Raw genomic sequence first — 24,423 nt, 5'->3', positions numbered from 1 at the left:
ACGCGAACGTAAGAACTGCTGTAAAAAGAATGAAATAATTATGTTTTTGTTATTTAAATACAAATGTATTATTTAAAAATGAACCCACCTAACTGCTAATGCCGATGTTTGTTACCATTTACACCTAAATTGGCATTCATTATGGAATTTAAAACAATGTTATAAATCAAGATAATAAATCAAGCAACTTCATAAAATGTGCATGACCATTTACAACAAAGTTCCTCTTCACTGTGCTGATGCAACAAAAGGCAGAGAGCTAAAACTTTGAACGGAAATTATACTTCTCAGAAGTTTTTTCTTTTTTAAATTCACTAAAGAAATTCTTAAATGACTTAAACATGTAATTAATTAATTACAATGCCGTTATTTCATAGTCTTTAGCAGCAAGAATTTATAAATTTATTTATTTACTAGTTAAAGTAAGCAGGCAGAAGCAGTGCTCCTAGTCAGAGAGATTGGTCTGTAGTGGACCTGCAATGCAGGTTAACCAATCCAATGTTACAATCTATTTAACAGCCTAAATTATCTTATGGTGCACTACTGATAAGAAACCATAAAACAAATTAATTGTGGCACTTTGACAATTTATAAAAATGAAGGACCAGTCCTACAAAATTGGTTCTGAAAGACTGGGAGAGCAACAATTAAATGTATTTTTCAACAAACCTTGGTGAGTCTCCTCTCAGGGTCACTTCATACCTTTAACTATTTGTACTCCCATTTCTGTGCATGCTTTTTTATTTTCTCTCTGCCTATGTCCATTTGGTACCTGCAACGGCCCATTTCATACCCATGAACCTAAACCTTTTTGTATTAGTTTATTTATATTTTTAGGTACATATTTTCATGTATTGTGGAGATAAATACTCATAAAAAAGTTCAGATCTCGCATATGTTTTAAGGATGTTGTAACGGCTGCTTCAAGTTAAGTAACTTGAAGATGACTAAATCATTGCAAATTTACGCCGGTAAAAAACAAAACAAAAAGAAATAGAGATAACTGTCATTTTTTTTGTTTTATTTCCATTCATTCTGATACATGTTTCTCCTTCTGGAGTACATCAAAACAATTCTTTCTCAGAATGACCAGTAGTTCATCAAAAGTGTCTGTTTCTTTAAGATTCACAAGTCATACTGTGAAAAACATATGCATAAGCCTTTCTACAAACCCATTACAGATATGTTTTGATTAAACGTTTGTGTGTTTTCACATGGTTCACTCTGCCTTCAAGCCCTCCTTGATGAGGTTGAGCTCGTAGCACAGCGTCTCAAAGCGGTATGCCATTCGGATCTGAGCCACGTTGGTCTTACGGATGTCGTTGCCTTCTGGGCCTTCTTTCAGGTAATCTGACCCCAGGTAGTGAATCTTTTCCTGTAGCACAAAAACCAAAATCCAATTACGACGATCAGATCTACTCAGAACAAGCCTGGATGGTCCCAGAAGAATACAAAGATGTTTTTCATTTAAAGCAGTGACATAATGACATTTACTGTTTGTTACCTCATGAGACAAGCCACTCTGCAGTACACTGTTCCTGGCGATCTCACACATGTCGCAAGTACTTAGCTTGAAGACCTGAGCTGCAATGGCATACTCTTCCATTAGGGGTTCCTGTGAACATGAAAACTAAGTTAAATAAGGGTTTGTACATCTGTTCTGTTTCTTTTGTATGTGTCCAATGTATAGTAATTCTGTACTTTTTCACTTATGTTTTTGTTGGACAGGACAATTCATAATGTTCTCTAAGAAACACTGAACAAAAAGACCAACGTCTGACCTTAAAAAAAACAGAATTTTAAACAACTATAGAAATAATTAATACCCATTGTAAACAGCAATAAATATATCATTATGATGTGTATCATTCCCGCCATAAGCTCAGACCTTGGTGTAGTGGAACTGCATGGGGTCATCAGTAGACAGAGACACCATTAACCCCTTCTTGTGAAACTCCGGCAGGGGGTTCTTAGCATACTCCAAGAACAGGCTGTTGTTGCTAAGAGGGGACATTGCGATTGGGATCTGGGCCAAGAAGTACAAGTACTGAAGAACAGGACTCTATATGAAAAAGATTGACAGATACAGCTCATGAGTTTACAAGATAAGATATTTGTCAAAGACTGGAAATCTGATAAGTCCCAAAATATTATTTGTCACTTTAGCCAGCAAAAGATTGTTCATGCCAACAGTGATAATACTTCACAGGGAAAAAAAATACGGTAAGGGATTGTTACTTATAGAAATAACAAGCATTTATGTATCTTTTAGTAGACAGCAGTCAGGGCGATCTCAGTTTGGAGAATCAGGGAGCTATTTTAAAGTGCAACTAAAGCTAAATGCTTCTACTCTATGCAAAATTTCTAAAACGTGTGCTTACTATAGGTTGCCTTTGGTTTTGGTGCTGGCTACTTAGCAATACATTTCTCTCCATTTCATGCAATCCAACACTAAAGGAACATGTTCATCAATGGGTATTTTACAGCTCTATACTTTCCACTGGTTCAATTAGTTAAAAACCATCACTGCTAACAAAAGCTTAAAAACCAACAACTCTCACTACATTCTGGTGTTCATAGCAGCCATATTGGATACTAAATTCACAGCTGCACAGCAAGCTTAGACTTTCCCAGGTGGAATTTGGACTTTAAAGGGTGTTCATGTTGATTTTCCAACCAGGAATCTGGGTAACCAAGTACAAAGGAAGTGCACCATAAATTGCAACCAGAGTCCAACTTTCAAACTCAAGTTAACAACTCCTCTCTCTGACTCGATGTTAGCTATACTCTTTAGTGAAAATTATTTTCTGTAACTTTAAATTGTTGTTATGTACTGCAGTTAATAGGATAATTCAGGACTTCTAAAGTTAGGTTTTATTTAAAGGTTACAAGCAGTTAATATCTTACATGCAGTAAATAATGCTATTGTGTTTTCATTTCGTACAATTCATGATTATTTTGTGGTGGAGGCTGAAGCTAATTGCTAGTCCAATTGCCTCAGCCACTGGCAATATCCTTGCATTTTCTTTTTTTGTCTGCATATGTTTCACAAAAGGAAGATCACTGGTGGCGCTGTCCACCTTCTGAGTGAATAATCATCCATTAAAAACAAAACTATGGTTCATAAAATAGCCTTCACATAAAGCCCAATGATATTATTGAGATTAAAGTTGTTTTAAAATGATCAAAGTCCAATTTGGTCTTGACCCCTCTCGGACTAAGTCTTAATTTCAGCCTCTGGGACTAAACAATCTGGATTTACACTAAATGAAGATACCAAGAGAATTAACTACTGTAAGAAATACACAAACTGCTTATAATCTTCTACCAAACCTAATTTTAAAAAATCCAGAACTATCCCTTAAAGATACTGTCTGTTCAAAACCTCTCAACAAAACTAAACATCTAAATAGCCAAACTACTCCTTCAACCTCCCCCATTTTGCTGGTCCTTAACAGATGTCTGACAAGTTTAATGCAATTCAGTTAAAAAATACTATCACTAAATAGTAATTTACTGTAACACCGTATTAGGAGAAGGTTAGCAAATAAGCTGACAGGACTTATTTCAAAATATGATGCTTTCTGACTGACCTTCTTTAGGTTAAGACCATGAGAGATGTTGTCAGCAGTCATAAAGGCCGCTAGTAAGTGGGTGATGGCACCAGCCTCGCCGCAGTGAGGCCTGAATGTGAATGTGTTCATTCCTCTCTGTCTAAAAAGCAAGAAGAAAGCAAGTAAACAGAGAAATTTCCCTGTAAATACTGCAAACACTTCATTTCATTTCTAGAATCAAACCAGCAGTGCAAAAGTTAAATAAGATGAATTGTGTTTGGGCAAATAAAGATACTCACCTACGCAGCTGATTAAGAACAGCAATGTTGGCGTACATGTAATAGATATAATAAGTGTAGGAGGGGTTCTTGGCAATATCCCACTCTTCTGGTTTTGGACTTTTTGTAGAAAACATGTGGCCGCTGTGTTTGGACTCATCATCCACACTGTCAAATCCTGTCACCTGCACATCAAGAGGAAAATAGTTTATAACATTGGATATAAAGCTAGCATTCTATTCTAAGCAATATTATGCCCATTTGTCTGATAGGTCACACAAATATTTAGAAAATTATTGTTTTCTGAATTTTGATTATACATTTGGTTGATTTTTATCCTGACTCACATGCTTGAGGAAGATGCTAAAATCTTTGTTGGACTGTGGGTCAATGGTGGCCTGAAACACGGGAAGGAAAATGTTCTCCAACATCTTGCCAAAGTGTGGTACAAAGTTTCTGCCTCTGAAGATGTCACTGAAGTTGAAAGTATACAAAAGAAGTTAATTTATCCTCCTGCAGAAGTTTCAGTGTTACGAAAGTGCATATTACACATAAAATGGGGTTGAGAGTTTTAGATCACAAACATATCCAAAACAAGAAAACTCTGCCTTTAAAGTGTCATAGTGGGGGTCATTGTATAAAATTATAAAAACTTACTAGATTCTGGGAATCTGAATCATCCATTTAAGGTTCTGAGAGAAGACTCTGTGCTTAACGAACCAACTGGACAGTTTGCCCCACTCATTGGCATTACAACCATAGATAGACAGACGAGGCTCAGCATACTGGTACTTGGCTTCCTCCAGGTCAGTAGATACTTCCTGGTGATAACAAGGTAAATACTTAAGACCTTTCCAGACTTTATGTATAAAAATGACAAGTTAAAAAAAATTTAAATGTAGGACTTAGAAATTTACAGTTATTCTAGGTATTTACCTAATGATACGCATTTCATCCTTTGCATTAAGAAAACCCTAATTCCATTTATACATGGAATTAGCCGACAATAATATACATGAAAAGGTCTGTGCTATTACTTAGGCAAAACATTTATACAAGATGGTCGAAAAGAAAGTTAAGAGAAAAATTAAATAGTGCATGTGTAACAGTCTGACCATGTGGCATGTACAGAGTAGACAACAAGATTCTGCCCTCAAAGGAAATAATGGTGACTATTCTGTGCAACGTTTGTCCTTAAAGTTTATCTAAAAATGTGCCCTTCAGATCTAATTTTGACACCCCCCCCGACCAATGTGTGGAGGTCCAAAAGTGCCAAAATTTAATAAAAATGGAAAACATTCAATAACTTTTAAAAGTTGTCAACTGCTAACCAATACATAAATACAAAAGAAAACAGATTGTATGATGTGAATATCTTAAAATGCTAAGGTTAGCTACAATTCTAACATTAGCGTGTTGAGTAATAACAACATTTTATTTAACTTTCAATTAAATTCAAATAAATCCCAAAGGGAAATAATAAAAATATCTTAACTATCTACTATGATAAGAGTAGAGTATATTTCATAAGTTAAAAATGTTTAGCAATAGTTACCTAAAATGCAAGGATTTGTGTATTTGCTAGCACTAGAATGTTACCTTGTAGTAGCTAACCCTATTAGAAACTTACATGCCATCATTAGCTTAAAATGCTAATGTTAGCAAAAATTTAACTTTAGCATGTTGGCTAAAATAAACTAAGTACTCTGTTAGCAACAGCTTATATGCTATCATAAGCTAAAATGCCAAACATTACTAAAATGCTGACTGCAATTGCTAACTTAATCCACTATATTAATTAGGTAATATGCTAGCATTCGATCCTGTGCTAATTAGCAATCATGCTAATAGCACCATAGCAAACCCTAGATTGCCATCCCTAACAGTGTATATGCTATAGGCTTTAGAATATAAACATTTCCTATTATTTATAAAAAGAAACATTCATATTAGGCTAAATTTAGCTTGTTGGGCAATAGTGACATTTCAGCTAAAATTAATTTACAGTCTACTATGATTAGTAGGAGTGATGCCATCTTTAGCTTATAACATGAGTTTAAATGTCATTATTAACATATTTGTAATTGCTAGCATGTTTATTTGATTTGTTCTATCTACAATGGATATACCAGTGTTTATAATATCATTATCCTAACATTTAATATAAGCTAATGCTCAAGAGTTTTGGAATTATTTAAATTTACTAAATACTTTACTAATACTAATAGAGTTTTTCTGTGACAGTGCTTCCTTTACACTTTTATCTTGTTAAAAGAAATATAAAATGCATTTTTCAAAAATACATTTGCATTTTAGAATTAGGTTTGTACAAACTGACCTTAATAATTGTGGCAAAATATTCTCCACTGATGTGATTTTCAGTCTTTAGATACAGATCCCGCAGCTCGCTGGCTCCAACAGGGTTGTACTTAGCATTGAACTTATCGAAACGCTGGAATGTTTGCCTCCCCTTCAGAAAAAAGGTTAATAAAGACAAAAAAATATATTTAATTTACAAAAACGCCTTTCATAAGATTTTTGAATAGCCACTGTCGGCATGTTGAATATTGTTCAAATATAGAAAGCATGTAAACATATTCAGACATTAAAAATTTTGTTCTTTTCTGCATGTATATTCACATCCAATGGATCTGATCTACTTCTATTAGGAAACATACAGCGTGCACATCCAAAGAGTCCACAGTGAGGTCGTAGGGATGCAAGTTTAGGGACTGAAACAGCTCTCTCATGGTGACCTCCTTCCCTTTGAGGTTGTGCACGACTCGGTCAGCATCTAAACGGTAAGACTTTTTGATGAAGCGCAGCAGATGCTTCTGGTTCATGCAGGCAGCAGCATGGATGTGGGTGTCCACCTGAAATACCACAGTAATAACACATTAAAAGTTTGTTTTGATATGTGTGACACCTGTTAGTGGTCACTAGAGGGAGCTACAGCAGAGGCACAGTTTATTTAATAGGTTACCCTCATATTTTCAACATTATCCCCAATATTATTTTGTTATAAATGACAGAAGTAAAATAAAATGATGAAAAACAGATTGCATTTAAGTGTTTTTCAAAGTATTCTGTGCAGGCAGAAACTGCTGCTTTACCTTCCTACAGTTGTAGAAATCCCTGTGGGGGTTCATCTTCAGCTCCTTCATCTCCTCCATCTCATTCAGCATCTCATGCACATTAAACTTGGACATGAGGAACTTTAGACGTCTATGGGTGTAGGTCTTCCTGCAAAACAAAAAGAAGCTAGCAAAACACTCTAGGTTGATGAAATTCTAGTTTCAGTCTGTGGGCAATACTGCACAGTCCCTTCGTATTTTGTAATTTGATGTAAATTCAATTGTAACTACAAGCACTGCAGTTCTAATCAATTATCTTAGATAACAAAACTGAATGTAAATAAGTCATGTGGACCTTTCACAATTCTTTCCGCTGATGTAGAATCACATTTCACACTGAAACAGCATCAATGAAACCTAAATATTTAAAATTACTAAAATTATTGAGACAAAATATTTTTAAACTGAAATGAGACCTTTCACGTTCTTGCAACCAAAACATTGTGTTTGTTCACTATATCAGTTTACCAAAGCTAATGTTTTAGAGTAATTCTCATACAAACTAGTGTAGCACAAAGGGCTTAAACACAGACGGACAGACATTAAAACACTAGACACTGATCAAGTGTGTACAGAAAAACAGTGTATGTATCTACATACACTGTATACAAAGACACACAATCATTAAAAAGACAGTTCAGAAAGGACTCACGTCGGGCCCTGTGCAATCAGAGCAATAAGGAAGTTCATGTCATCGATGAAGGTGTTGTAGTCTGGATGAGGCAGATCTTTGGGTTGATGCTTGTCAGCAGCTGCAGCATCATTATACACATACACAAGACCATCCTTCATACGGGCCACATAGCCAAGGTTCTTTGGCAGGTCTAAGGTGTCAAAAGGGTCCTCCCCATCCTTTGGAGGAGCACTGAACACTGGGGATTGAAGGATTTGGTTAAAACAAACAAGAAAGTTAAGATACAGAATGAATCTTGTTTCATAGATAATATTTGTCTGTGTTTGGTAAAAAGCATCACAGTACTAGCACCCGGTCCTTCTGTCTACTCACCTGGTTGCACCTCATCTTCAATTTTAAACACGTCTCCCTCCATTTGACGCAGGAACTGGGAGGCTGTTCTTGGAAAGCGCTGATAGGCAAGCCTCATGTACTTCTCCCTGATGGTTAAGGCACGGTACAGACCATTACATGAAAGTTCAAAGTCATCCATGGTCACCTGGGTAGACAAGAAAAAAATGAAAATATAAAAAATATAAAGTACATGTTTATTAAAATTTAAGAATTGACCTCATGTGAACGCCCGAATGAAGGAAAAAAGGATTTAAAGATGGAAGGACTAAGATCTCAACAAAAGAACATGTGCAGTATACCCAGATGTTTTGAAAGTGGATGCTAAATAGCTCCAGTTTTATTGGTTACTACTGTTTTGAGTCAATTACATGAACAAAATAAATAAATTTTATGTAAAGGCTATTAAAAAAGTGTGACAAGATTAAAGAAATATTCAAAATTTTATGACCTTTTATGACTTATAAAAATGTTACCCTGTCTATATTTATGTAGAATTTGTGTTGTTACATCAGAAACCATCTGAGTTCAGGGTAACTGTGAGACTTTCAGCTGCAGCAGACATAATAAACCAGCTCATCTAAAGGGTTCCTTTCCAAGAACTGGAAATGCCAAACCCATGAAACCTGAACTCTGGCTCGCTCTAAGGTCAGCTCTACCTCCTTGCCCCTGGTAATGGGAGCATGTGTGGGTACTCACTCACAGGAACATGTAGTCAGTGAAATTTAACATCAGGTAATTAAAAAAAGAAACCTGTGATATAAGCATCACAGTGAAATGATGGAAAAACACTGATTTAATCCTTTTCCGCCGTTTCGCCAGGAGTCATTTGTTTTAATGTTTACATCAAAGGGTTATGTAAGATTAAAGAGTAGTTGAGCTTCTAGCCTTTTAGATCATGTCAGGAAACAAACTCTACCCCAGCAGCATAGTCTCCAATGACCGCCACTCTCTGGAAGTCAGGAACCTCCAGATAGGTGGGGGTGTCCACCTCCACTGACATCACTGGCCCAGCAGCTGCCGAAGGAGTGGCAGTGGGGACGACCTTGCCCCGGCAGCGCTGAAGCCTTTTGCTGTTAATTGGAGGCAACAATTAGAAACTGTTTCAGAGAACATACTCCCATCTTTAAATTATATGAGCTAATCCTAAATTTAAAATCTGGAAATATCTTCATCTTTTTTTAATTTTGTAGCATCACAAGCCCAAACGGTGTTTATTGTGCTCCATCTCACCGTTTCTCAGCGTTATCCTCAGCGTGCAGGTGGTGGGCCATCTCCTGGTGAATGATGGGACAGTCTTCAGCCACATCAAACAGGGAGATTTCATCTCGGACCTGCTCGTCTTTAGTCTCCGATGCGAAGACCTTCTCAGCGAAGGCCCTCATGTTTTCATCGGTCTCTGCCAGGTATGCCAAAGGTTTGAGATTTTTAGTAACAAAGCTGCATCATCTATGACCCCATGCATGACGGAACTGCACCGGACAAACTGCATTCAGGACTTCTTGACTAAACTGCTTCTCATCTACTCTGCATAAATAAGACAGCCGTGTGACGAGAGTGAGCTGGACATGGCGGTCTACATCCATGACATGTAAAGCACTTACCTCATTTCAACTGATCCATACAGACTTCAGAACATGCGCTGAATAGATATGACCAAAGATTCAGCCTCTACAAAACTGCAACTCTGACCTCCATTATGTGACGTGTTCACACAGTGGAGCTACAGAGATGAAGCACTGGCACACACAGCGGGCTTGTATGGATACAATATCTTCAATGCACAAGTCCAGACTCGGTTTTCTCTTTACAGTTTTCAGCAAATTTATGTTTTAACCCTCTTATACAAATATTTTTGCTTCCAAGATGTCAGACTTTCTTGTAAAATTTTAAAGCAGCCCTAAACAATAGTTCCCCAGATTTTCTGAATGACATTCTGGACCAGTCTGGAAACCAAGACATTGCAAGAACGCCGGGCTACTTGAAAGGCTTAGATAAAAAAAATAAGAAATGACTCAAGACTTTTGCACAGTACTGGAACTGATTTTGATTGATAGAAGATATTAGAAAGAAGGGTCAGTGTGTGATTGACACATGCACATACTTTACAGTCAATTCAGTCTAATACAGCACAACATGGATCCAACATGGATTTGAAAACGAAGCTCAACTTCCTCAGCTTAGCGTCCATACTTACTCTGTTGAACTGATTGCACCATTCAGGAAAGTAGCATCAAATGGGATAAAATCACAAAAAACAGAGGGTTAGAAACACATTGGTTAGAAACGTTATAATTATGTAAACAACCATCAATGAAATATAGGAAATTGTAAATGTTTTACATTACGTGCCACAGTATGTAACAATGATGAGAAGTTAGTTGAGGGTTTAGGAGTGTGAGGGTGGAAAATGACAATGGCTTCCTGAAGTTCATGGCTTCTCCAAAGGATTTCTGATTTCCTAGTGGAGCAACTTTGAGTCCAATATATACAAACCTAAAAACATATGCTCCTTTACAGTTTTTAAACTTTTACATGCATTTAAAGATGCAATAAGAAGCATTCGTATAAAGCCTGTCCTTATTGTTTTGGTCAATAGGTTGTGACAGTGTTTGAGTTTAGTGTGTGAATGCTCAAAAGCAGGTCCTTCTGCAAATGTGCTATTTAAATTTTAACAACATTCAGTTAATTTATCACATGTATGACTTCTTGTGTTTAAAACTTTTATGGGTTTGTGAATACAGGTCCTTCTCAAAATATTAGCATATTGTGATAAAGTTCATTATTTTCCATAATGTCATGATGAAAATTTAACATTTATATTTTAGATTCATTGCACACTAACTGAAATATTTCAGGTCTTTTATTGTCTTAATACGGATGATTGTGGCATACAGCTCATGAAAACCCAAAATTCCTATCTCACAAAATTAGCATATCATTAAAAGGGTCTCTAAACGAGCTATGAACCTAATCATCTGAATCAACGAGTTAACTCTAAACACCTGCAAAAGATTCCTGAGGCCTTTAAAACTCCCAGCCTGGTTCATCACTCAAAACCCCAATCATGGGTAAGACTGCCGACCTGACTGCTGTCCAGAAGGCCACTATTGACACCCTCAAGCAAGAGGGTAAGACACAGAAAGAAATTTCTGAACGAATAGGCTGTTCCCAGAGTGCTGTATCAAGGCACCTCAGTGGGAAGTCTGTGGGAAGGAAAAAGTGTGGCAGAAAACGCTGCACAACAAGAAGAGGTGACCGGACCCTGAGGAAGATTGTGGAGAAGGGCCGATTCCAGACCTTGGGGGACCTGCGGAAGCAGTGGACTGAGTCTGGAGTAGAAACATCCAGAGCCACCGTGCACAGGCGTGTGCAGGAAATGGGCTACAGGTGCCGCATTCCCCAGGTCAAGCCACTTTTGAACCAGAAACAGTGGCAGAAGCGCCTGACCTGGGCTACAGAGAAGCAGCACTGGACTGTTGCTCAATGGTCCAAAGTACTTTTTTCGGATGAAAGCAAATTCTGCATGTCATTCGGAAATCAAGGTGCCAGAGTCTGGAGGAAGACTGGGGAGAAGGAAATGCCAAAATGCCAGAAGTCCAGTGTCAAGTACCCACAGTCAGTGATGGTCTGGGGTGCCGTGTCAGCTGCTGGTGTTGGTCCACTGTGTTTTATCAAGGGCAGGGTCAATGCAGCTAGCTATCAGGAGATTTTGGAGCACTTTATGCTTCCATCTGCTGAAAAGCTTTATGGAGATGAAGATTTCATTTTTCAGCACGACCTGGCACCTGCTCACAGTGCCAAAACCACTGGTAAATGGTTTACTGACCATGGTATCACTGTGCTGGCACTCTGGATGAGCTAAAGGCCGCTATCGAAGCATCCTGGGCCTCCATAAGACCTCAGCAGTACCACTGGCTGATTGCCTCCATGCCACGCCGCATTGAAGCAGTCATTTCTGCAAAAGGATTCCCGACCAAGTATTGAGTGCATAACTGTACATGATTATTTGAAGGTTGACGTTTTTTGTATTAAAAACACTTTTCTTTTATTGGTCGGATGAAATATGCTAGTTTTGTGAGATAGGAATTTTGGGTTTTCATGAGCTGTATGCCACAATCATCCGTATTAAGACAATAAAAGACCTAAAATATTTCAGTTAGTGTGCAATGAATCTAAAATATATGAATTTTAAATTTTCATCATGACATTATGGAAAATAATGAACTTTATCACAATATGCAAATTTTTTGAGAAGGACTTGTACAAACTGTAAAAATGCATTTTCTATAGAAAATGAGTGCAAGTGTCACAGTGTGACATTTTGGACTTTCTTTGAGGTTTTTGGTTTGTGTCTTTTTATTGTTAATTAATCCCTTCGCCCATGTTTAGTCTATGCATTAGTTTCACCCGTTCCTTCTGTCTCCCCGCCTCCCCTTTTCCGTAGAACCAGATGTAAAAATCAGAGCAGGTTTTCCAAGAAGTACACTGTGGTTCTCACAAAACGTTTGTGCTTGATTTCTGCTTGTTTAGTTAAAGCATTATGAGCTCTCGACTGTTTTTGTTCTTGATTCCTATGTTTTTTGATGAGTTGAGCTTCTCAGCTATCCGTCACCACTTCTACATGTCCTCAGTGTCTCTACCTGCATGCCATTCACTCCATCAATCACTGCCTGCATTATTTAAACACATTGGTCTTCTGAGTGTGTTAATCACGTTCTTTTTGGGTACTTGAAATTTTTGTTTCTGGATTTCTCTTTTGATTTTCTATTGCCTGTCCATGTATTTTACAAGCTGCAAGCCTGTCCCAGTCAGCACGGTACAGCAGGGGGTATCCGGCTTCACAAAAATAGGAGACGCTTCACAAAATATTTTCACAGTTCCATCTCTGCTAGATCAGTTTCTTTAAATGGTTTTGAGACACATTTCTGGTAGATATTTGGTATATTAAAAAGTGATGCGTTGCTAAGTTTCAATGAAGAAGAGTGGCGATCCTTGTGTGGTGTCCTCATCTCTGCCACACACAACCAAACATAAACACGCTCCCAATGAAGCCTGTTCAGCAAAAACAATAACTTTTCATGTATTTTACCAGTAACATTTAGAACTAAAAAAACATTTTGATCGATTCTGCTTTTGATTTTGTTCTTTTTTCTTAGATATAGATATTTAGGCATGTAGATATATAGATAAGAGTTTCACAAATCACACACTCTGTTTTAATAAATTTGTAGTCACTGTGGAATATTTCAGCTGAAATTTGAACTGTTATGGAAATTTTAGTGCTTTGCTTGATTCTCTCCTTGATACTCTACAGGAACTGACAAAAGTATTAGAATTCCTCAGTGTTGTTCCATTCTTCTCTTATTTAGTCTTAGAGTAATGGTTTCTCAGCCTTCTGCTTGCAGCTGTGTGAGATGATATGTATGTCACACTGTTAAGATTATGTCTAGGACAACAGGTCTCATGAGAGTCACCTTGAAAACTTTTGTAGCTTATAGGAGAACTTTAACTTGGTCTAGTCAGAATGATTTGGCAGCACTACTGAGCGCATCTCCAATGCTGTAAAATCCTTCTATCTTGCAAGATTCTAATAAAGCTGATTCTGAGTGACAATCATCAGTCTCTGGATGCGAATTTTTCTACAACAGAACCATAAATTTCTTTATTTTACCTTTTGGTAAAAACAATAAAACATTAAAAAGCACAATGAATACTTTGTCTTGTTTTTTTTTTTTTTTACAAATTTAAGGTTGATTAAATCTGTGCTTTAAAGGCTCTTTGTTCAGCGGATAATAAACCAGCTAAAGTTTGATCAAATGCCGTTCAGATGTATTTTAAAAAACACAGAAACAGCCCTTTAGGTCAGCGTGAGTCTGCCACTGTGAATCAGATGGCAAGTTCAGTCTCGGTCGCCTCTCCCAAAGGGCTGCCTTTTTTTGCACAGCTAACAGTGCTGCCAAACCCCCCTGGGAGGTAAACAATATCACCAATATCAAGCTGCCTTTGGAAAAAATGAAAACATCCTTCTGTCTGATTTGGGTTACTTTGATCATTTAATTGGAGACTCATCTGATCAATTAAAACTCTTGCTGTCAGATTTCAACTCTTGCTTTGGTCACCATTGTTGACCAAGTAACAGCTTAAATCATATTCTCCACTAAAAACTACTGAATTATATAACGTGACTTGCCAGTTGCCTCTCGCCTAAAACGAGAGACTCTGCTGACAAGTCACATTCATCATATGCCTTCTGGTGGCAGCTTCACAGCTGATATTGAACCAGTTACTATATTCTGCTCCACCTGAATCTAATACCAAACTCTGAGGTTTGTCATTTTGCACTGACTGTTGCAGCAGTAAATACTGAGAACTCGATCTTAATAGTGGAATTATGTGACTGAGATCAGTCCGAGCAAATTTATGAATACATTTATAAGTCAAGATATCTTTCTTTTCAAACTAGGTGCATTAGAACCAAGGTGAACCTGCAATAAAAACTACCAGTTCTCCACTAGAGGATGTGCCTCCAGAATAAATCTCTTATAAATTTCTCTAATACATTTCTTATGTAATCAGGAATACTGAAAAGTGTGAAGCATTTAATATTCATCTCTTTTCTGAAGTTTTGTTAGGTTTATCCATGATCTGAATCATAAATCTTTTTCAACCCGTTAGCCAGAATGACCCATAAAAGTAAAACAAAGTTCAGCTTGATGGGGCCCATCACTCCTGGAAAACCTTTTGAGAATGGCAGGAAAAGCTTCAGTCCTGTTGTCCAGATGTGGTCACTCTCCCAACACTTACCTGGCACCTGGACCTTAGGCATGGTGATGATGTTCCGGGGAAACGCTTTCTGTGGACTGGTGAGGGATGGTCAGGCACTGGACCACTGCAGCGTAGAAGAGTGGAGTCCAGTGCTTGGTGCCTGCACTATTAAGATCCCTCTGCCTCACGTGTAACCAGAACGTGGTGTGCCCACATAAACGTGCCTTGATGTAATTGAGGGGGGGGGACCTGATATGTGTAAGCATCTATTTTAGGTTGTCTATGCGCACCAAGGTCTCACTGACAGGCATAATGTTTTGATAAAAACATGGGTGTGTGTGGATGGGGCATTCTGTGTTACATCTCATCAGCGGTGTAAGTTACAGTAAACCTCATTGGTTGGTCCTTACTTGGTATTTATTGCAGCGTTCATGAAATAAAAATGAAAAAGATGAAGACACTATAATCCTGCTGTCAGAAGATGCTATTTTACAGAAATTCTGAAATCAGTGTCATATTTTGTGGCTCTTTAATTCAATTTATAAATTACCATGAATGAATCTGAAAAATGTCAGTTAATCCTTGCCTTGCAAAAGTATTCGCACCACTTCAACTTTTCCCATGTTTTCACACTAAAACAACAAACTTCAATGTATTTTATTGCTTTTTTTATGTGACAGACCAAAACACAGTGTGAAGAGGAAAGAGAATGATACATGGTTTCCAACTTTTTTTGATACATTATAATCTGTAAATTTCATGCATTTTTGTCAGCCCTCTTTTACTCTGATACTGCTAAATAAAATCTAGTACAGCCAACTGCCTTTGGACGTCCACTAATTGTTAAATAGGATTCACCTGTGTGTAATTTAATCTCAGTTTAAACACAGCTGTTCTATGAAGGCCACAGAGGTTTGTTAGAGAACATCAGAGAACAAACAGCATCATGGAGACCAAGCAACATAGCATATAAGTCAGGGAGAACGATGTGTAGAAGCAGGATTAAGTTATTAAACAGTATCAAGCTCTGAACTCTTAGAGCTCTGTAGGCTACATCATCTGATAAAGGAAAGAGTATGGCACAATTGCAAACCTACTAAGATATGACTTTCGACTTAAAGCGACAGGCTGGGCAATGAGAGCACTACTCAAAGAAGCTGCCAAGAAGCCCATGGTTACTCTGAAGGAGCTGCAGATAACTCAGGTTGGAGAATTTGTTGGCATGACAACTAGTAGTTATGCTCTCCATAAAATGGTCTTTATGGAAGAATGTCAAGAAGAAAACTATAGCTGAAACTAAGCTATACGAAGACTTGCTTACTTTAAGACACCACTCTCCATGGATGAGACCCAAACTAAGCTTTTTGGATCAGATCTAATTCCAACACAGAACCCATGAGAACAAATTAATGTGATTTCTCTCCAATCTGACTGAGTTTAAGCCATTTTGTCAAGACGAATGAGTAAAAAGTTCAGTCTCTAGGTGCCGAGACCCACCCAAAAAGATTTGCAGCTGTAATTGCAGTAAAAGCTGCTTCTACAAAGTGTTCACTTAAGAGGGATGGATACAAATGCACACCACACCTTAGAAATTAAATTTGTTAAAAAAATGTATTCTGTACATTTTCTATCCATTTCACACCCAAGCACAACCAACTCTGAAGCTCTTAAATTCCCTCCTCCGCACTTTTATTTATCCTTTAATAGCTCATTTTAGTTTATGCAAAAACAGTATTTTAAATTTGTCACTGAAAGAAATTGCTCAGATATCACAAAATATTTGAAAAAAAGGCTTTTTGCTGTACATCAGCTGTCTGTTTATTCTGTCTGAGCAGTTTGACAACGCTTCACTGAACATCTATTTTTAGTTATGCAACCCTAAATGTCAAAGGTTCTCTTCAAGTACATCTAGTACATCAAGTACATCTACATCAAGTTAGAAAACACCAATGAGTCGGTTCAGTTTTCAAATACTAAAAAGGGAAAGACCCTTTTAGAAAGGGAAAGACCCGGAACTGGAAGTGCCTCCCGTGAAAGGCAAAGCGGAGAAAACGCCAATGGTCCGGAGCAATGGGGACATGAAAATAGGCGTCCTTCAGGTCGATAGCCGTGAACCAGTCTCCCGGGGAGATCGCCTGCAGGACCTCCCGGGTGGTCAACATATGGAAAGGCAGAACCTTGAGAAAAGTGTTCAGACCCAGGAGGTCCAGAATTGGACGAAGACCACCGGTCTTCTTGGGAACCAGAAAATAAACTGAATAAAAACCCCCGGGATCCCGCAGGGGGTCCACCGGAACAATCGCACCTTTGACCAGCAAGATGCAGATCTCCCAGTCCAGGGCCCGAGCCTTAAATCGGGTTGCAGATGACCGTCATCTTGGCCCGGCTGGGGGTAGGAGGCCGGCGGCGGAACTGAAGACGGCATCCCCGGGACAGAGTGGACAACACCCACGAGTCTGGGCGTGAACAGCCCAATAACTGAGGTGGCCCGGGGAGAAAAACCCCACCGCCGGTTCCGGAACATCACAGCGGGTCCCCTGGCCCCGGGAGGCCCTGGGGAAACGCCGACCGGGATGAGCAGACCGAACCGGGTGCAAACCCTGGGCCCCACCATGGTCCCCTTGGGCCCTAGTCAGTCTCGGTCTAGGAGCCGTGCTTGTGGACCCCAAGAAAGGGACAGGAGGGGGAGGGAACCCCGGAACGAGTCCCTAGCTGCCCCAGCAGCAGCTGGCCGGCGGGGAGGTCTATGGAGACCCGCCAGCTGCTGCCGTGTTCTTGAGGCCTGGGATGTACGCTCCAAGGCCTCCAGCGTGGCGGAACCGAAGAGTTCCCCCAGAACCACAGGAAGAGCCCTCAGCATTCTCCTGCAAAGCTCGGTCAGGGGCGATAGCGCCAGCCATACCTGGCGCCGAGCATGGACCAATGTAGAGAGCGTGCGTCCCAGCTCAAGCGTCATCAGGGCGAAGGCCTGCAGAGAGTCGTCAAACAAGCCCTGAGTTGACTGGTCCAAGGGAACCGACTCCAACAAAGAGGAGAGGCCCAACATCAGATGGGAGAGGGAGTTCCCTATGCGGCCCATCCGGGCACCTGAGTCGTAGGCCCTACACAGCAAATCGTCCGTGACACGGCATTGCGGTCGTGGACAACGGGCATTAGTCCTCAACGCCTCATCGGGAGGAACGATGAGGGAGGCAATGGCAGACTCGACAGGGGGCATGCAGCCCAACCCGAACTTGGGTGCCTCGTGCATGGCTGCCAGGGCCCTGCCATCCGCTGTCGGGCGGGAAAAGGTCCTTGTGTCCGACCAGCAAGCATGCAGCTCCTGGACGTATTCTGCTGAGGGAGGAACAACAAAGGCAGCCTCGGCATCACGGCGCCTAAAGAAGGCGCTAGATGGAGCAGGCTGGGCCAGGGGAATGTCCAGCTGCAAACGGCCCAAAGCCGTTTTTATAACTGCAGACACCGGTTCCCCCGCACCTCCCAGGGAGGCACCGGAGCCCGAACCTGAGGTCCAGGAACCCAATTCCGGAAAGGCCTCTTGAAAGAGGGTGCCCGAGGCCGCAACCGAAATAACATCATCCTCACAATGCGAGGACCCGGCCTGTTCAGGAGGGGAAGACTCACTGCGGTCACCATCCCCCCGGAGAAACTGAAGGAGGGCCTTCATCTGGGACAGCTTCGTAGAAAGTTGGTCCACTCTAGAGGACAGTCCCGGGGGGCCTCGCCGCTTGGCTCTCCTCCCAGACGCCAAGGGCACATCCTCAGCAGACCGTTTCGTGGAGGCCGCACCCTGTCCAAGCGGCAACGGATCCTGCTGGACAGAGACCGTCCAGTCAACAGGCTGCTCCACCGAGGACAGCCAGGCCAATCGCACCGCTCGGGGCAGAACGCTGCAATTAGAGCAGGCATGATCTGAAAGCGCCTCCCTGAGATGGTCAATTCCAAGGCAGGGAGGGCACATGTCATGGCCGTGCTCCGGCTGTAGGGGAGCCGAACAGGACGCACAACAAAGATTGTCCATGACCCAGTGGACAGATGGGGTCGAACGGGCAGAAAAAACGCCGTCAAGACCTAACTAAACTAAACGGACTAAGCACGAGCAGAAAACGCTACCTGCGAGTCAGACAATCAGAAATAGTAACGTATAAATGAATGAACAGACTCAACGCGAGCAGAAAACGCTTCCTGCGAGTCAGACAATCAGAAATAGTAACGTATAAATGAATGAACGGACTCAACACGAGCAGAAAACGCTACCTGGGAGTCGGACAATCAGAAATAGTAACGTATAAATGAATGAACGGACTCAACACAAGCAGAAAACCTGCGAGTCAGACTATCAGAAATACAGGTCCTTCTCAAAATATTAGCATATTGTGATAAAAGTTCATTATTTTCCATAATGTAATGATGAAAATTTAACATTCATATATTTTAGATTGATTGCACACTGACTGAAATATTTCAGGTCTTTTATTGTCTTAATACGGATGATTTTGGCATACAGCTCATGAAAATCCAAAATTCCTATCTCACAAAATTAGCATATCATTAAAAGGGTCTCTAAACGAGCTATGAACCTAATCATCTGAATCAACAAGTTAACTCTAAACACCTGCAAAAGATTCCTGAGGCCTTTAAAACTCCCAGCCTGGTTCATCACTCAAAACCCCAATCATGGGTAAGACTGCCGACCTGACTGCTGTCCAGAAGGCCACTATTGACACCCTCAAGCAAGAGGGTAAGACACAGAAAGAAATTTCTGAACGAATAGGCTGTTCCTAGAGTGCTGTATCAAGGCACCTCAGTGGGAAGTCTGTGGAAAGGAAAAAGTGTGGCAGAAAACGCTGCACAACGAGAAGAGGTGACCGGACCCTGAGGAAGATTGTGGAGAAGGGCCGATTCCAGACCTTGGGGGACCTGCGGAAGCAGTGGACTGAGTCTGGAGTAGAAACATCCAGAGCCACCGTGCACAGGCGTGTGCAGGAAATGGGCTACAGGTGCCGCATTCCCCAGGTCAAGCCACTTTTGAACCAGAAACAGCGGCAGAAGCGCCTGACCTGGGCTACAGAGAAGCAGCACTGGACTGTTGCTCAGTGGTCCAAAGTACTTTTTTCGGATGAACGCAAATTCTGCATGTCATTCGGAAATCAAGGTGCCAGAGTCTGGAGGAAGACTGGGGAGAAGGAAATGCCAAAATGCCAGACGTCCAGTGTCAAGTACCCACAGTCAGTGATGGTCTGGGGTGCCGTGTCAGCTGCTGGTGTTGGTCCACTGTGTTTTATCAAGGGCAGGGTCAATGCAGCTAGCTATCAGGAGATTTTGGAGCACTTCATGCTTCCATCTGCTGAAAAGCTTTATGGAGATGAAGATTTCATTTTTCAGCACGACCTGGCACCTGCTCACAGTGCCAAAACCACTGGTAAATGGTTTACTGACCATGGTATCACTGTGCTCAATTGGCCTGCCAACTCTCCTGACCCGAACCCCATAGAGAATCTGTGGGATATTGTGAAGAGAACGTTGAGAGAATCAAGACCCAACACTCTGGATGAGCTAAAGGCCGCTATCGAAGCATCCTGGGCCTCCATAAGACCTCAGCAGTGCCACAGGCTGATTGCCTCCATGCCACGCCGCATTAAAGCAGTCATTTCTGCCAAAGGATTCCCGACCAAGTATTGAGTGCATAACTGTACATGATTATTTGAAGGTTGACGTTTTTTGTATTAAAAACACTTTTCTTTTATTGGTCGGATGAAATATGCTAATTTTGTGAGATAGGAATTTTGGGTTTTCATGAGCTGTATGCCACAATCATCCGTATTAAGACAATATAAGACCTGAAATATTTCAGTTAGTGTGCAATGAATCTAAAATATATGAATGTTAAATTTTCATCATGACATTATGGAAAATAATGAACTTTATCACAATATGCTAATATTTTGAGAAGGACCTGTAGTAACGTATAAATGAATCAACGGACTCAACATGAGCAGAAAACGCTACCTGCGGGTCAGACAATCAGAAATAGTAACGTATAAATGAATAAACGGATTCAACACGAGCAGAAAACGCTAACGGCTGGTCAGACAATCAGAACTAGTAACGTATAAATGAATGAACGGACTCAACACGAGCAGAAAACGCTAACGGCTGGTCAGACAATCAGAACTAGTAACGTATAAATGAATGAACGGACTCAACACGAGCAGAAAACGCTAACGGCTGGTCAGACAATCAGAAATAGTAATGAATGAACGGACTCAACATGAGCAGAAAACGCTACCTGCGAGTCAGACAATCAGAAATAGTAATGAATGAACGGACTCAACATGAGCAGAAAACACTACCTGGGAGTCAGACAATCAGAAATAGTAACGTATAAATGAATGAACGGACTCAACACGAGCAGAAAACGCTACCTGGGAGTCAGACAATCAGAAATAGTAACGTATAAATGAATGAACGGACTCAACATGAGCAGAAAACGCTAACGGCTGGTCAGACAATCCGAAACAGTAACGTATAAATGAATGAACGGACTCAACACGAGCAGAAAACGCTACCTGGGAGTCAGACAATCAGAAATAGTAACGTATAAATGAATGAACGGACTCAACATGAGCAGAAAACGCTACCTGGGAGTCAGACAATCAGAAATAGTAACGTATAAATGAATGAACGGACTCAACGCGAGCAGAAAACGCTACCTGCGAGTCAGACAATCAGAAATAGTAACGTATAAATGAATGAACGGACTCAACATGAGCAGAAAACGCTACCTGGGAGTCAGACAATCAGAAATAGTAACGTATAAATGAATGAACGGACTCAACATGAGCAGAAAACGCTACCTGCGAGTCAGACAATCAGAAATAGTAATGAATGAACGGACTCAACATGAGCAGAAAACACTACCTGGGAGTCAGACAATCAGAAATAGTAACGTATAAATGAATGAACGGACTCAACACGAGCAGAAAACGCTACCTGGGAGTCAGACAATCAGAAATAGTAACGTATAAATGAATGAACGGACTCAACATGAGCAGAAAACGCTACCTGGGAGTCAGACAATCAGAAATAGTAACGTATAAATGAATGAACGGACTCAACACGAGCAGAAAACGCTACCTGGGAGTCAGACAATCAGAAATAGTAACGTATAAATGAATGAACGGACTCAACATGAGCAGAAAACGCTAACGGCTGGTCAGACAATCCGAAACAGTAACGTATAAATGAATGAACGGACTCAACACGAGCAGAAAACGCTACCTGGGAGTCAGACAATCAGAAATAGTAACGTATAAATGAATGAACGGACTCAACATGAGCAGAAAACGCTACCTGGGAGTCAGACAATCAGAAATAGTAACGTATAAATGAATGAACGGACTCAACATGAGCAGAAAACGCTAACGGCTGGTCAGACAATCCGAAACAGTAACGTATAAATGAATGAACGGACTCAACACGAGCAGAAAACGCTAACGGCTGGTCTGACAATCAGAAATAGTAACGTATAAATGAATGAACGGACTCAACATGAGCAGAAAACGCTACCTGGGAGTCAGACAATCAGAAATAGTAACGTATAAATGAATGAACGGACTCAACACGAGCAGAAAACGCTAACGGCTGGTCAGACAATCCGAAATAGTAATGAATGAACGGACTCAACACGAGCAGAAAACGCTACCTGCGAGTGAGACAATCAGAAATAGTAACGTATAAATGAATGAACGGACTCAACACGAGCAGAAAACGCTAACGGCTGGTCAGACAATCCGAAATAGTAATGAATGAACGGACTCAACACGAGCAGAAAACGCTACCTGGGAGTCAGACAATCAGAAATAGTAACGTATAAATGAATGAACGGACTCAACACGAGCAAAAAACGCTACCTGCGAGTCAGACAATCAGAAATAGTAACGTATAAATGAATGAACGGACTCAACACGAGCAGAAAACGCTACCTGCGAGTAAGACAATCAGAAATAGTAACGTATAAATGAATGAACGGACTCAACATGAGCAGAAAACGCTACCTGCGAGTCAGACAATCAGAAATAGTAACGTATAAATGAATGAACGGACTCAACACGAGCAAAAAACGCTACCTGCGAGTCAGACAATCAGAAATAGTAACGTATAAATGAATGAACGGACTCAACACGAGCAGAAAACGCTAACGGCGGGTCAGACTATTAGAAATAGTAAAGTATAAATGAATGAACGGACTCAACACGAGCAGAAAACGCTACCTGGGAGTCAGACAATCAGAAATAGTAACGTATAAATGAATGAACGGACTCAACACGAGCAGAAAACGCTACCTGCGAGTCAGACAATCAGAAATAGTAACGTATAAATGAATGAACGTACTCAACACGAGCAGAAAACGCTAACGGCTGGTCTGACAATCAGAAATAGTAACGTATAAATGAATGAACGGACTCAACACGAGCAGAAAACGCTAACGGCTGGTCTGACAATCAGAAATAGTAACGTATAAATGAATGAACGGACTCAACACGAGCAAAAAACGCTACCTGCGAGTCAGACAATCAGAAATAGTAACGTATAAATGAATGAACGGACTCAACACGAGCAGAAAACGCTAACGGCGGGTCAGACTATTAGAAATAGTAAAGTATAAATGAATGAACGGACTCAACACGAGCAGAAAACGCTAACGGCGGGTCAGACTATTAGAAATAGTAAAGTATAAATGAATGAACGGACTCAACACGAGCAGAAAACGCTACCTGGGAGTCAGACAATCAGAAATAGTAACGTATAAATGAATGAACAGACTCAACATGAGCAGAAAACGCTACCTGCGAGTCAGACAATCAGAAATAGTAACGTATAAATGAATGAACGGACTCAACGCGAGCAGAAAACGCTAACGGCTGGTCAGACAATCCGAAATAGTAAGTATAAATGAATGAACGGACTCAACACGAGCAGAAAACGCTACCTGGGAGTCAGACAATCAGAAATAGTAACGTATAAATGAATGAACAGACTCAACATGAGCAGAAAACGCTACCTGGGAGTCAGACAATCAGAAATAGTAACCTATAAATGAATGAACGGACTCAGCATGAGCAGAAAACGCTACCTGGGAGTCAGACAATCAGAAATAGTAACCTATAAATGAATGAACGGACTCAGCATGAGCAGAAAACGCTAACGGCGAGCCGGATAAACTTACCAGAAACCCTGAAAGAAAAGGCAGCTTGCGCAGCCTCTGGAGGGCAGAATCATCCGCAGCTCCGACCGCAAACGATCACGAGGCTCCCAGCAGCAAGAGGAACAAGGAACAAACAAACACAAGTCAACACCTGCATTCATCAACCTGCGCGCGAGAAGAAAGAACGGACTGGGCTCCCGGTGTCATGTGACTAAATAGACTCAAGTGAGCCACCGGTAGGTCACATGTGACTATGTTGTTATTAATTTCTCGACCTGTGCATGTGCAAGAATGATCATTCAGTGCTTCAAGCTCCACCTCTGGCGGTCAGTAGGGATGAAATAGGACCACCACCTTGAGTCCTCCATCTATGGATTCCTGATCACCTTTCAGCCTACAAAATGTAGTTGTATTGTGTTCCCTCACTGTAAATCTCACATTTGTATCAGGCACACAT

The 24,423-nt window shown here is 40.6% G+C and overlaps 1 protein-coding gene across 4 annotated transcripts; it reads right to left on the bottom strand.

Annotated features, from left to right (window-relative positions):
• Positions 1–1,004: 1,004 nt before the first annotated feature.
• ampd1 lies at positions 1,005–24,147 on the bottom strand. Of its 4 annotated transcripts, none has more exons than XM_047378197.1 (16): positions 23,988–24,141; positions 10,188–10,196; positions 9,224–9,389; positions 8,910–9,063; positions 7,973–8,138; positions 7,619–7,838; positions 6,946–7,075; positions 6,511–6,705; positions 6,171–6,302; positions 4,490–4,653; positions 4,180–4,306; positions 3,854–4,017; positions 3,594–3,714; positions 1,889–2,062; positions 1,505–1,615; positions 1,005–1,375 (listed from the first exon to the last, which is right to left on the bottom strand). In XM_047378197.1, exons 3-16 carry the CDS (start codon positions 9,373–9,375, stop codon positions 1,220–1,222), a joined length of 2,166 nt encoding a protein of 721 aa, XP_047234153.1. In that variant the 5' UTR covers positions 9,376–9,389; positions 10,188–10,196; positions 23,988–24,141; the 3' UTR covers positions 1,005–1,219. The 4 variants fall into 4 exon arrangements, with proteins under 4 accessions (XP_047234153.1, XP_047234130.1, XP_047234146.1 ...); XM_047378174.1 differs by lacking the exon at positions 23,988–24,141 and adding an exon at positions 14,798–14,932; XM_047378190.1 differs by lacking the exon at positions 10,188–10,196 and having other exon boundaries at positions 23,988–24,147.
• Positions 24,148–24,423: the final 276 nt, after the last annotated feature.

This window comes from Girardinichthys multiradiatus, chromosome 1, assembly GCF_021462225.1.
Source record: "Girardinichthys multiradiatus isolate DD_20200921_A chromosome 1, DD_fGirMul_XY1, whole genome shotgun sequence".
Taxonomy (NCBI): domain Eukaryota; kingdom Metazoa; phylum Chordata; class Actinopteri; order Cyprinodontiformes; family Goodeidae; genus Girardinichthys; species Girardinichthys multiradiatus.
This window is presented reverse-complemented; position numbering and strand designations above follow the sequence as displayed.